Source organism: Clytia hemisphaerica, unplaced genomic scaffold, assembly GCF_902728285.1.
Source record: "Clytia hemisphaerica strain Z4C2 unplaced genomic scaffold, Clytia hemisphaerica genome assembly, whole genome shotgun sequence".
Classification (NCBI taxonomy): Eukaryota; Metazoa; Cnidaria; class Hydrozoa; order Leptothecata; family Clytiidae; genus Clytia; species Clytia hemisphaerica.
In genome coordinates, this window is record NW_027103499.1 from 39,069 (window position 1) to 50,674 (window position 11,606).

At 32.6% G+C, this 11,606-nt stretch overlaps 2 protein-coding genes across 3 annotated transcripts; both read left to right on the forward strand.

Annotated features, from left to right (window-relative positions):
- Window positions 1-851: 851 nt before the first annotated feature.
- Window positions 852-6,615, forward strand: LOC136798822 (uncharacterized). 2 transcript variants are annotated; one of them, XM_067055496.1, is made up of 6 exons: window positions 852-895; window positions 4,929-5,016; window positions 5,335-5,425; window positions 5,926-6,011; window positions 6,152-6,245; window positions 6,493-6,615. In XM_067055496.1, exons 1-6 carry the CDS (start codon window positions 874-876, stop codon window positions 6,574-6,576), a joined length of 465 nt encoding a protein of 154 aa, XP_066911597.1. In that variant the 5' UTR covers window positions 852-873; the 3' UTR covers window positions 6,577-6,615. The 2 variants fall into 2 exon arrangements, with proteins under 2 accessions (XP_066911597.1, XP_066911596.1); XM_067055495.1 differs by lacking the exon at window positions 852-895 and adding an exon at window positions 4,240-4,380.
- A 458-nt stretch (window positions 6,616-7,073) lies between these two features.
- LOC136798827 (uncharacterized) lies at window positions 7,074-10,372 on the forward strand. Its single transcript, XM_067055500.1, has 6 exons — window positions 7,074-7,129; window positions 7,665-7,804; window positions 8,646-8,711; window positions 8,963-9,009; window positions 9,489-9,640; window positions 9,899-10,372. Exons 3-6 carry the CDS (start codon window positions 8,697-8,699, stop codon window positions 10,123-10,125), a joined length of 441 nt encoding a protein of 146 aa, XP_066911601.1. The 5' UTR covers window positions 7,074-7,129; window positions 7,665-7,804; window positions 8,646-8,696; the 3' UTR covers window positions 10,126-10,372.
- The last annotated feature ends 1,234 nt before the right edge of the window (window positions 10,373-11,606 follow it).

The window sequence follows — 11,606 nt, forward strand, 5'->3', positions numbered from 1 at the left end:
CGCCATAATTTCCACCCCAATTAGAATATTCCGTCTCACCGCAGAAATTGTATTTTAATACTTACTTTCGCTATGCGAAAATAAAAAGTGTAGAAAGGCCTTTTACTTCTTTTTGCATCGTTAATTTTCTTTCTTTTGAAAAAAAAAAGATCAATACTCTCGGGTACCTAGAAAAATCTTTTTTGAGCTAAAAACCCTGCATATTATATATCAATCGATCAGAAATTTTATGCTGATTAATAAAAAGGTCAATATTATGGTCTGAAAATTTTGCTATCTCGAGCTATGAAGTACTTTCGTTTTCAAAACTTAGAAAACGAAAGTACTTCGTATCTCTTGATGATTTTTCCCCACACGGGCTCGTGAGAGATCTCATTATTTATCGGAATCTCGTAAACATAACGAAATGTGCAAGACCTCTTTTGCCAAATAATCCCAATTTTTGAATCCAATTATTGAAGGAATACTCTACCCCATCTCCTACATGCAACACATGTACTTATACATACGGAAGCCCATTAGGGCCAACACCTTGAAGTGGAAAAAATATTCCGCGCTTCTATTTCAATCAGAAGCGCTATTCGTTTTTCTTCCGCGCTGCAACTTAAACACTAAGCACTACTAAAAGATCTTCCGCTCTATGTTTTAAATGTGCAGTGTGAGAATTCTTTCCACTGCAGATTAAATCACAAGCGTTACTTGGAATTTTCCGCGCTGCACTTGAAATTTACGAAGCGTTGATTTTTTCCGATCGGCCATAGGTCATCACTTGATGTGTTGATTTGAAACGGGCCTCAGGTAACGTGTAAACAAACTGAATAGTGGTACAAAAAATAATAGAATAATAAAAGCAGGTGAAGAAGCACTGAGACCATGCCTCATCATGATAGAAGAAGTAAGTATTTCTTTCCAATCATTAATATTCACAACATATTAGATAATACAACACCTTTTAAAGAATCCTGAACAATTAATGCGTCTTTTGTACAGAAGGGAAGGGGTACTATGTCCAGGGTGGTTGCACTTATGACAGCTTGGTGATCAATGAATGAGCAGATGGGAAAGGGTGATCGATAAAAAATTGTTAGGTAATTCAGTCAAGAGTATGGATTACCTATCAATTCTGTATTTTTGCGGAACAACCGTTTTGAGGGCGCGAAGCGCCCGAATAGGGAGTGTAGCATCCTTTCTCTAGATCTGCGCGTGGCGTAAAAAAATCTGTATATGTACGAAAATTTCTGAAAATGAGCCGGTGGGATGGCGAAATATCGACTTTGCTTCGTGTTGGATGGGGTTAAAATTAGTTTAGCACTATTTGAAGTATTTGTTTCATAAATTACTTATTTTGATAGAATATAATCTATGTTTTGAGTATTATAATTTAAGATCTTTTATGAAAATTGCAACTTTTGTACAAATAATAGTAATAGTACCAAAACTTTATCTCCTTTGCTTTTTTCCCACTTCTTCCAGATGTCTGGGCCCAGTCTTTTTTTCTGCGTTTCATTTTCAAAACAACAAAGATGGCCCTGAAAAACAACGAATCTCTTCGGTTTTTGAGGTGCATGCATTAACTTTTGGACTGATTATGGCCCATTGAAAGGTAAATCTTCATTTTTTTTCACCTTTATAGTTTCAACTACCTTTGGAATGTTACATTAGTACTTTTTCTTTGTGTTGACATTTTTGTATTAAATTGGATTTCATCTCACAAAACAAAATGTTTTTTTCTCGGCCATATGTGTTTCATGGATATCATATGGCCATGTTTTCTTTCCACAGGCTAATTTTTATTCATATGGGTCGTGTGTTTATTTCATTTTACTCTAACTATAATTATTTTCATCTCTTCTGTCTTCAGGGTTCAGGTGAAGGAGCTTGATTGATGTGATGGGTGACTTTTAACTACCGATCGGCCGACTGGCTGAATCAGCAGTGTTTCAGAATTTTGGTGGGTGAACGTGCACAACAAAGAAGCAGCATAAAACCAAAATATACATAGCATTATGACTGTATGAACAGATTGTGATTGATGGAGAATAATAAAATGGTCCTGCTGAATATAAATTGTGCCAGTTCCATGCTATTCCGTGCAATGTTTACGAGACAAAAGAGAAGACTGTACTGGAAAGCAGAATCAAAATGATAATTAGTAGTTGCTATTTTCGCCATTGAAGATTTCTTTAATATTTATTCGATAATGGAATCATTTTGATTTGGCTTGATTGATTGTTGATTCCATTATCGCTTGCTGACTCTCGAGAGATTTTTGTTTAACATTGGAGCTTGATCATCATCAATTAGAATATTTAAATGCCGATTTATATTTGTACGATAAAGTGATAACAAAAGCATGATTGATGACTTTAGCCCAAAAGACAACTTAAATGATAAAAGTACCTATATGTTACTTTACTTTTGATGCTAGCTCGAATATATTTTCAAACAAAATATCTTTCACAAAAAAGTGTTTTTTACTGGCGAATCAACTTATATTTTCATAAACTCTTTGACGTGAGATTGTAGATAACGCTTGTTATTATTACCGCCTAATAAATAGTAATGTCATTACTTTAATATACTTATATGAATTAGAAGTTTTTGAATTTTATTCTGCAAGGCAAGGTTCTTGAAAAAATTAGTTTGGGCTGGTTTGGATTGATTTTATAAATGAAACATTGGAAACATCTTTTTGCCGAACACACAATATCCCAAAAATAGACTCACAAATAGACAAAATTTCCTCATGCAAAAAATCTCACTAGTCTTGATAAGTTACTGGAAATTATTGCTAGGCTGCTGATTCCTTTTCGGAAAATTGATACTACATTTGAAGTGAATGATATCATAAAGAGGTAGCACATTTTGAGAGATTGTATACTAGGTTCTAATGGCTGAAAAGCTCAAGATCATCTTTCAAACTACGCACTAAATGTATAATCAATAATATAATTTTTGAATTTTTCCGCAACCCCATAATTTTTGAATTTTTGATAAATTTGTCTTTGTAAAAGTTTTATAGAGAGCTAAGTAATTGTTTCAAAAAGTCACAAAAAGATGGGATAAAAGTCTTCCAATTTATTCAGATAAACTACCAGCCTAAAGCCTAATGTAATATCTTTGTTGTTGGTCATTCAGCCATTGCACAAGAAACATGTGTGTTCTTTTTTGTCACTTGCACTCTTTTTTATGAGAACCAGTAAATTTTTTTAAAGGTTTGGCTGTCCTTTTTTGCACTTTGAGCCTGAAATTGTTTTTGAATTGCTCAAAACCCGGCGTATTTAATTTTTGAGCCTCGTATTGTTCTTATAAAATTCTTATAAAAAAGAAAGAGTTCAGTTGGAAAACATTATATATCAATAAAAGTTTGACTTATAAAAATAATTTGTTTGTGTCGAAATTTCTTCGCTTTGCGAAAACGGAACTGTCGTTCCGCAACCCCTTTTATGTTGATTATCGATTACTCATTATTAATTTTACTTTGATCCTTAGTAAAGTACTACATTTTCAATCAATTATTCATTGGTATAGGCGAGGCAGCCATTGAAAAATTGTTCTGTTCTGTTCACGTCTCCCGCCCGCACCATCCATATTTTTCACTGATTTTCCAGTGCGGAGATTCAAAAAAAATCCAGGAAAAATCCAGAAGAAACAACTTGTTCTTCAAATGTATAACTTTTTCTTTGGGGAAGGAGGGTTTCAGGCGATATTTAAAAAACCCGTAAAATTTTATATAATTCAATATTTGAGACCTTCTGGCGATGCGAACATAACTATTTTTCGATGGCCGCCATATATGTATAATAAATACATGTCATCTGATAATAAATCAATGATGCTGATGGATAATCAAAGGTAATTCAGCTCAGGTCCTGCAGGGAATCAATCCAAAATAGCTTCCTCATAACATTATAAAAATAAATAGAACTGTTGACTCATAACGAAGGAGCTGACTTTAAAAATCAAGGTATTTCCCTCGTCTAGACAATTTTTGGATGGAGTATATATAAATAATAGATTACAGAGCTCTAAGTATATACAGGCAGTTTATAAAAGTACATCGATTTTTGCATAAAAAAAACTTCTACTCGTCAGATACGGAACAAAAGAAAGTGATAAAAAAAAACAAAAGAAACACCGATGAACCCAATTTCTGGCGTATCTTTTACGAAAAATTTGATCCGTGTTAGCAATCGAACGATATTTGATATTTTCTTTTTAGCCCATCGATGCGAAGAACAGAAAAGAAGAACTTTAGTTTTTGCCCATCTGCTATAGAGTGTGACAAAATTCCTTATATAAAATTGTGTTCTCATGCTTGGAGATTGAAAAAGATTCAGGTCATAATGACAAGAGATAGCAAGAGATGCGGAAGATTAGGTAATTAGTAAATGTCTTAAAATTACAAACAAACGCAATCGCATATATTTTTAGCATCTGTATTCTCAAGTGTATTTGGAAAAACAGTTTTACGAGTGTGAGAGCTTGAGGAGTGTTTAATAACTTTTTCTCACTCGTTTGGTTGCCGTAGTGAATAATAACAGTTTTGTAAGCTTTTATTTTGATGCTAAAATCGATGTACTTTTATAAACTGACAGGATAAAACACTGGATAACATTGTCAAATAAAAATATATGGTTTTGCTTATATAGGGCTTATACAGGCTTTTGCACCTCACCAGTATAATGAATGGCAGTATCTTTGTTTGGACAACATGAAGCACACTATTTTTTTTAGTTTTCAGTTTTTTTTTTAGTTTTTTAAGTTGTCAGATTTCCGTTGTAAAGTTCCCTAAAAAATAATGGAATTCCGATATACTTTGGCAACAAAACTGGGTGAAATTTATGGAATTCCCATACCTTTTACCTCCATTATACTAACAGTTGGACCTATCTCCTTTTTACAACTGTCATTTCTTTTTCTCCTAGGGAATGTCGCAATTCAGAAATATTTCAATGAGGGATATAGCTATAAAAACATTTTACGGTTGCTGCAAAGACTTGGTATTGTGATCAGGTATATAAAAATATATACATTAAAGGTCAAGGTCATTGTTATTATAGAGTACTATAACCAGACTATATAATTTTAAGTAATTAATTTCAATTACCAGATTAAATTCTAATTAAGGAAAAATTACATCATCAAATTTGATATTTAGATAAATTTTAATCCCTTGATCTCCTTTTTTCTTCTTTTTACGAATTTGGGAGCTTCGAAAGGAGCTTAAATTAAAACAAGGTCTTAAATCAAGCAATCATTGCTGTTATTCTATTGTGATAAGCTAATTGATTATATACATATAATTGGCTGACATGCTATGGTTTTTTTTAGCATGCGAAAGTTGAAAAGAATCTTATTCAGCCTCGGGCTTGCAAGAAGAAAACCAAATTGTTCACTGGCCCATGTGTGTGATACCCTTATGGTATGTTAATTTTGCAAGGTTTTTTAAATTAACCATTTTTTATTATATTACTTCCGAACTTAAGCTTCATATTCAGTTATTTTGCTACATAATATTATTTATTTTATTGAAGGGTGTTTTTTTACATGGGGCTGGAATTGTTGGTTTGCCGTCACCCGACCCTAGATTCTTGAGGTGGGTGGGTCAGTCGAAAAAAAAATTATTATTTTGAGGATTTATGAAATCTTTATCCGCACAGCTTTACATCTAGGTAATTTTGAATGGAAAACGGAAGAGCGCTAGCAGGGAATTCACGATTCTTATGCTTGAGACAGACAAGATATGAGTTCTTCTTAAAAATGGCAATAAAATATTTTGGGTTGGAAGTCCTGCCTGGTTGGTTGTCAATCTATAAAGTAATTAACCCCATTCACCATATTTTTCTACCAATGAATTTTAAATTCTTCTAAATTTTCAATCAATAATCTATTTTCTACATAATATTACCCTGTTCTTTCTAGACTGAAATTCAAGGAAGTGGAAGCTTGCTAGGATATAGATGTATGCATCAGAAATTGCGTGTAATCAAAAACATTCAAATCAGCAGGTAGAAATCAATCTTTTTAGTTTATTTCTTGCTTTGTGAAGCCCTTTTTAAGAATTTCAATTTTCTTCAGTCTCTTAGAAGTGCTATCATCCAATCCTAAAGCTTAGGTAAAATCTTATTTGATTTCATTTACAATTCAGAAACAATGTGATGAATCTTCAAAAGGCTATCGACCCTATTGGTGTTGCTGAGCGCCGTGCTAGGAAATTAAAGAGAAGAAGATACATCACACCTGTAAAGATTAAGTTTGAAACTAGTATAATTTTGACATACTTTTTGGTCTGTAATAAGGAGATTAGATTGTAAAACTTGTTCTCTTAAAATGTCTTTAACGATTAAAAACCTTCAGGTTGGGTCAGAAATCATCCTAGTGAGGATAAATCAATATCCAAATATATAACAGTTTTCCAGTAAGATATAGCTTGCAAGAGCATTTTGCATAAATTAATTATTTTGAGCATAAGTGAACTTGTATTTTTAGGGTCCTAACTATTTGTGGCACCTGGATGGCTACGATAAGCTGAAACGATATGGGATATGTATACATGGTTGTATTGACGGGTAATTTAGCAAGTTTTGTTGATTAAAAAAGGGGAAATTTAAAATGGCGTGAATTAGCAGTTAGATTTTAAAATTAAAGAATCAAAATAATATCTAATTAAAGTTCTATGGTTAAAAATCTTTGAATTTGATTTATTAAAAGGCTTTTGCCTGACTTTTTGTACTTTTTGAAAAGCTTTACATTACATAATATTTATTAGTTGATATATATTTTGATAAAAGATTGAAATAACTTGATCCTTGAATGATTTTTCAAATTAATTTAATAAAACTTTGATTTAAAAATTATTTGAATTTTGAACTTGATTTGAATTTTTCATTTTTTCATTTGTTTTAGCTTATTCCAGAAAACTTTGTTGATGGCTGAAATTTTGTTGATCCTTGAATCTGCAGCATCTCTAAGCATCAATTGTCCAGCTGTTGTGGCTTTTTCTTTTAATTTTTTGAATTTTATTTTTGTAGCTATTCAAAAGTTGATCTGGTTGGAAGCAGCATTACTAACAATTGTCCAGCTGTTGTGGCTGGCTTTTTTCTCAATCAAGTTAAATCACTCAAAGGTACGTTTATTTCTTCAATTAAAAAAGGTAAATCATTTAACAAGGTTTTGAAAATAACGACGGTCAACTTTGATGACTCTTTGTTGCATTAGGAGAAAAAGCATTTCTCGATGAGAATTTTCACTGAATACAAAAATTGAATTTTTGTTGTTATCTTTAAGAATTATACAAATATTACAAAACTTTTTCTGAGTCGCCCGGTGTAGATTTTAGAGATATTGTATGAAACTTGTGTCCCCAGATACTGGGTCTCAAGATCCTCTATGGGTGTTTTTCATATTTTGGAAATTCTCATTTTTGGGGCCTTGGGACGAGGAGGTAAAGGAGGTAAATTCTTTTTGGCAGCCCGGAAACTGGACGGGTCCGATCAGCTGAAACTTTTTACACTTGTTTCTTAAATTATATACAGTACCCTGACTAAAACTTAAGATAACCTTAAGGTGATCCAGGCTGTTAGCACGTTAGACAGTACTAGAAGGAGTTGTAATTATTTCGTTGAGAAATTATAATAAAGATTATTAATATTAACTTTTAGGTACTGCGTTAAACGTTCGTGCAGACAGAGGAACAGAAAACTCGAACATCGCTGGAATACAGAGGCTTTTTCGCTCAAACGACAATGACTTCCAAGCTATTGAAAAAAGTTTCCGATTTGGCAGGTCAACTTCAAATCAAGTAAACTCCATTTTATATTTAAATATTTTTTTTAGTTTTTAGGCAATGTCGCTTTACAAACCAAAAATACATTCAATATGAATGTATAGATGAAAGATAATCCTTCAATGTTTGAATTGCTTACAAGGAATAAGGATTAAAATGAAAAATCTTTCTACCCTTTGATACAATGTGCTGCTAGATCTTTCCAGAATAACCTCCATCTCAATTACGTCCATAAATTAAAGGGTGTTTGATGTACTGAAGTTAAAATTCATTACAATAATGAATTTCTAGCTTAAATACAGGGTGTCCGAAAAAATGTCAGAACACTGCTATGGGTAGAAAGTCTTTGTGTGTGTATCACAAACAAAATCCGAAAAATGAACTGGGATGTTAAGTTATTTGAGTAAACGTTAATAAATGTTTTTATATGATAAAACATATTACAGCTGCAGTAACCGAGTCATGATCTACATACGTTCAAATTCTAATGGCAACTGTACTATAGGTTTGTAACGGTATACAAGGTTTCCGAGCACGCAATCTCCCATCCCGATTCCAGGAAACCAGCCACGTTATCTACTCTTCGATCATTTTTTTCGTGTTTTTTTTTATGAATATAATTTTATTTCTTTTTTTTATTACGCACGTTAATTATTTTTATAGATCGTCGACCAAAAAAATGCGAGCGTGTTTATTGGTCAAGAGCATTGACATAAATGCAATATTTCATATTTATGCTGTTGCATTAAGAAGAACTCTGCGATACACACACCAACACTTTCTACTCATAGCAGTGGTCTGATCGGATACATTTTTTCCGGACACGCTGTAGAGAATAATTGACTTTCCAATTTAGAGAATTGAAGCATTTTGGTCTCAATTGAAGCGGTCACTGACTCAATGGTGGATGAACTTTTTTAAGGTAATTTATTCCCTCATTGTTTCCCAACAACCCAGAGAATTTTGGCTGAAATCTTTGGTAATTTTTTCTTGCATTAGTACCTGGTAGAGTTTCTTCTTCTGACTTTAAATCCTGAAATTGACAGAATTGCTTTTTGTGGGGATAATTTTTTTTAAGAGATACCAAAATCGAGCCAGTTCGATGAACAAGGTTGACAGTTTTGACCAATCATACTGCAGCTGTTTTTTATTACATGTATATGAATTTTCCAGGACATGATTGACGATGGAACATTTGATGAATCTGATGAAATTCAAAGGTACGCGAGAATATAAATTATTGTCAATAGAAAAACAATAGAAAATGGATTCAATTTAATGGATTTAATTTTTGAAAAATGAAAGCTCTGCTCGCCCTCTCTCTGAATGAATTGAATGAATTCTAACCGGTGAAGAGTTTTGACCTAAATTCAATGGACTTTGATTTCTGACCAAAAATTATGACCAGACCAGCAATAGCGAGTGGCCACGGATTTGAAAAGTGAAATTAAAATGTAACATTTAAAAGAAAATGAGATCCAGATAAACTGAATTGACCCCCACGCGAACTTTTTTAAATCATTTTCAAGTCTTTTGAATTGTTATAATTCTAAAAATGTTTGCATTTAAAAGAGCAATTTTACACAAATAACGATTTTAAAAATATAAATTACATTCCGCCAATAGTACTTGTTATCTACCGTAACGCTCTCCTGTTCTCCTTTTAAGTAAAATTAATGGTACAATTATTTATTTTTAGGGAATGTTTAAAATTTTGTTTTCTCCAACTGATTCAAAAAGAGTTAGATGATTTCAAACTAATACACAACACTCACAGGATTAGAAGAAGTAACACAAACGAAACAACTGGTGGAAAGCCGGAACTTTTGTACAGCATGCCAAATTATTTCGGTAAGCTGTAACATTTGGTTACATTCGGTACTTAAGTCCATCGAAAAACTATGTGGAAACTTCACATTTAATGTTGTAGCTCCTTCAAGTGGGTCTAATTGCCTATTTTTTGGCCATTTAGGCCTACTTTGTAGCGCTGTAATTTATCACTTGCAAAACATAAACAGGTAGAAAACGGAGGTGCACACTATGGCAGGAATACCTTACGAGTTTTAAAAGCTCTATGTTATAATCTATGATTGGCTATTCGCAATTCAGGTGCCACCGACTTTATGTGGAATGTTCGTGAAGCTGAAATAAATGTTGCTGAAGCGTATTGTCGTACACCGAACGTTTTTGGTTGTGGAAACGAAATTGAAACTGTTGGCTTATATTTTATGAATGAAAATAACTTGAGATTTCCAAGCTCATTTCAAGAAGCCAAAAGACTTTATGGCCTTCTGCTCCGATTCATTAATGGTTTGGAAAACGCATATCATTTTTAACATTGTCCAATCTGAAGTTCAATTAGAAACTTTTTAAACTTTTTAAAATATATATTTTTATTGAACTTTTTCTCCTCCTAAGAAATTTTATTATGCATGTCTTGTTACTACTGTATAAAAATATAGAAATTATCTAGAAATTTCAATACTTTTTCATAATGATATTTTCATGTAGAAAAGGTTATGGCGTGACGGCCTCTTTAAGCTCGTACAAAAAGATCATATAATTTTCCCCTAGTTTTTTGATGTAAAAATAAACTTCTTTAAATAAATCGTCTTTTCTATCATAATATTAATGGGTGCATATCACTAGTCCGTTTCTAGTCTTAGCCGAATATAAGGCTTGACTATTTTGTTTTACGATGTTGAATATTTTCTGTGTTCTTTTGACGGAATTTTGACTAGTAAATCTTTGCTAAGGTTAATTATAACAAAAAGGCACCGCCTTTAAGAGTCCCTTTTTGCTTGTTCAGAATTATGTATAAGGATTGTAAAACTTTGATTGTTCCCCCCCGCCAAAAGAAGGGTGTTTATTTTCCTTGATGAAAGTATTTTTGTTTTTATAAGCACGTGGTTGCTTATAAAAGATGTGCCTCCTCTGCGGCGATTCATATTTCGTTTTATATGTTATTTTGGACTCGTTGTCGGACAAAATTGTTGTCCGAATACTGACGCATTCCTCAAATCCAACGTCGGACATTTTACTGTCGGACTAGAAAGTGTCGGACTGCTGACGACCTCCCGTTTTAGGCTTGCTAGTTTACTATTGTGTTTTTTATGAATATTTGCTGTTCTATAAATCTTTCCAAGTATTCGAAAGTGTTTATTTTTTATGGTATTAAATTTTGTAATTTTAGCCAAGAAAATCTTTTGTTTTAAAGACCTTCATTTCACAGAAAATCTATATTCATTATATGCATAGTATTATACCAATATTTCGGAAAATAGTCTTTTTCCCACTGCTGATTTACAATGTTGGCCATACTCGCCATAACATTATGTCCATCTATCTAACCATTATTTTCTAACCATATCTATGTATGATCGAAAGCATCCAGTGAGAGTGAGGAGCTTTATTTACGTCTGTTTCGTGGTTTTCACAGGTAAAAATGTAATGCTTACAGTATACTCGGTAAATAATCTAGCTAGTCCGATTTACCCAGTGTTGCTTATACTTACTTAAGTTTACTTTAAAGTTCGATTTAAGAGAATTGAAATTTAATCCCGAATCATCTTGATGAAAGAATTAATATAGGGGTTGAAATTTCAACTACTGGCATATATTTCTCATAGAACAACAGGGCTCCCAGACGTCATCCTAAAATCCTAAAAAATCCTAATATTTGAAAACTTTGAAAATTTGTTCTAAATAGTCCTAAATTTTGGGAAAATGTCCTAAATTGTTCTAAAATTTCAAGCATTATATTTAACTCTGGCAGGTTTTGCTATATAAAATTATTGATAATATTCAATGCAGGTCT

What these genes read in the sequence shown, in the direction of transcription:
- LOC136798822 (XM_067055495.1), top strand. Translation starts at nt 4,347, where the DNA reads ATGACAAGAGATAGCAAGAGATGCGGAAGATTAG. An exon ending in AAAAACATTCAAATCAGCAG is followed by an intron (nt 6,012 to 6,151) that starts GTAGAAATCAAT and finishes TTTACAATTCAG; the next exon opens with AAACAATGTGATGAATCTTC. An exon ending in GAAGAAGATACATCACACCT is followed by an intron (nt 6,246 to 6,492) that starts GTAAAGATTAAG and finishes TTGTATTTTTAG; the next exon opens with GGTCCTAACTATTTGTGGCA.
- LOC136798827 (XM_067055500.1), top strand. An exon ending in GAATCTGATGAAATTCAAAG is followed by an intron (nt 9,010 to 9,488) that starts GTACGCGAGAAT and finishes ATTTATTTTTAG; the next exon opens with GGAATGTTTAAAATTTTGTT. An exon ending in CAGCATGCCAAATTATTTCG is followed by an intron (nt 9,641 to 9,898) that starts GTAAGCTGTAAC and finishes TTCGCAATTCAG; the next exon opens with GTGCCACCGACTTTATGTGG.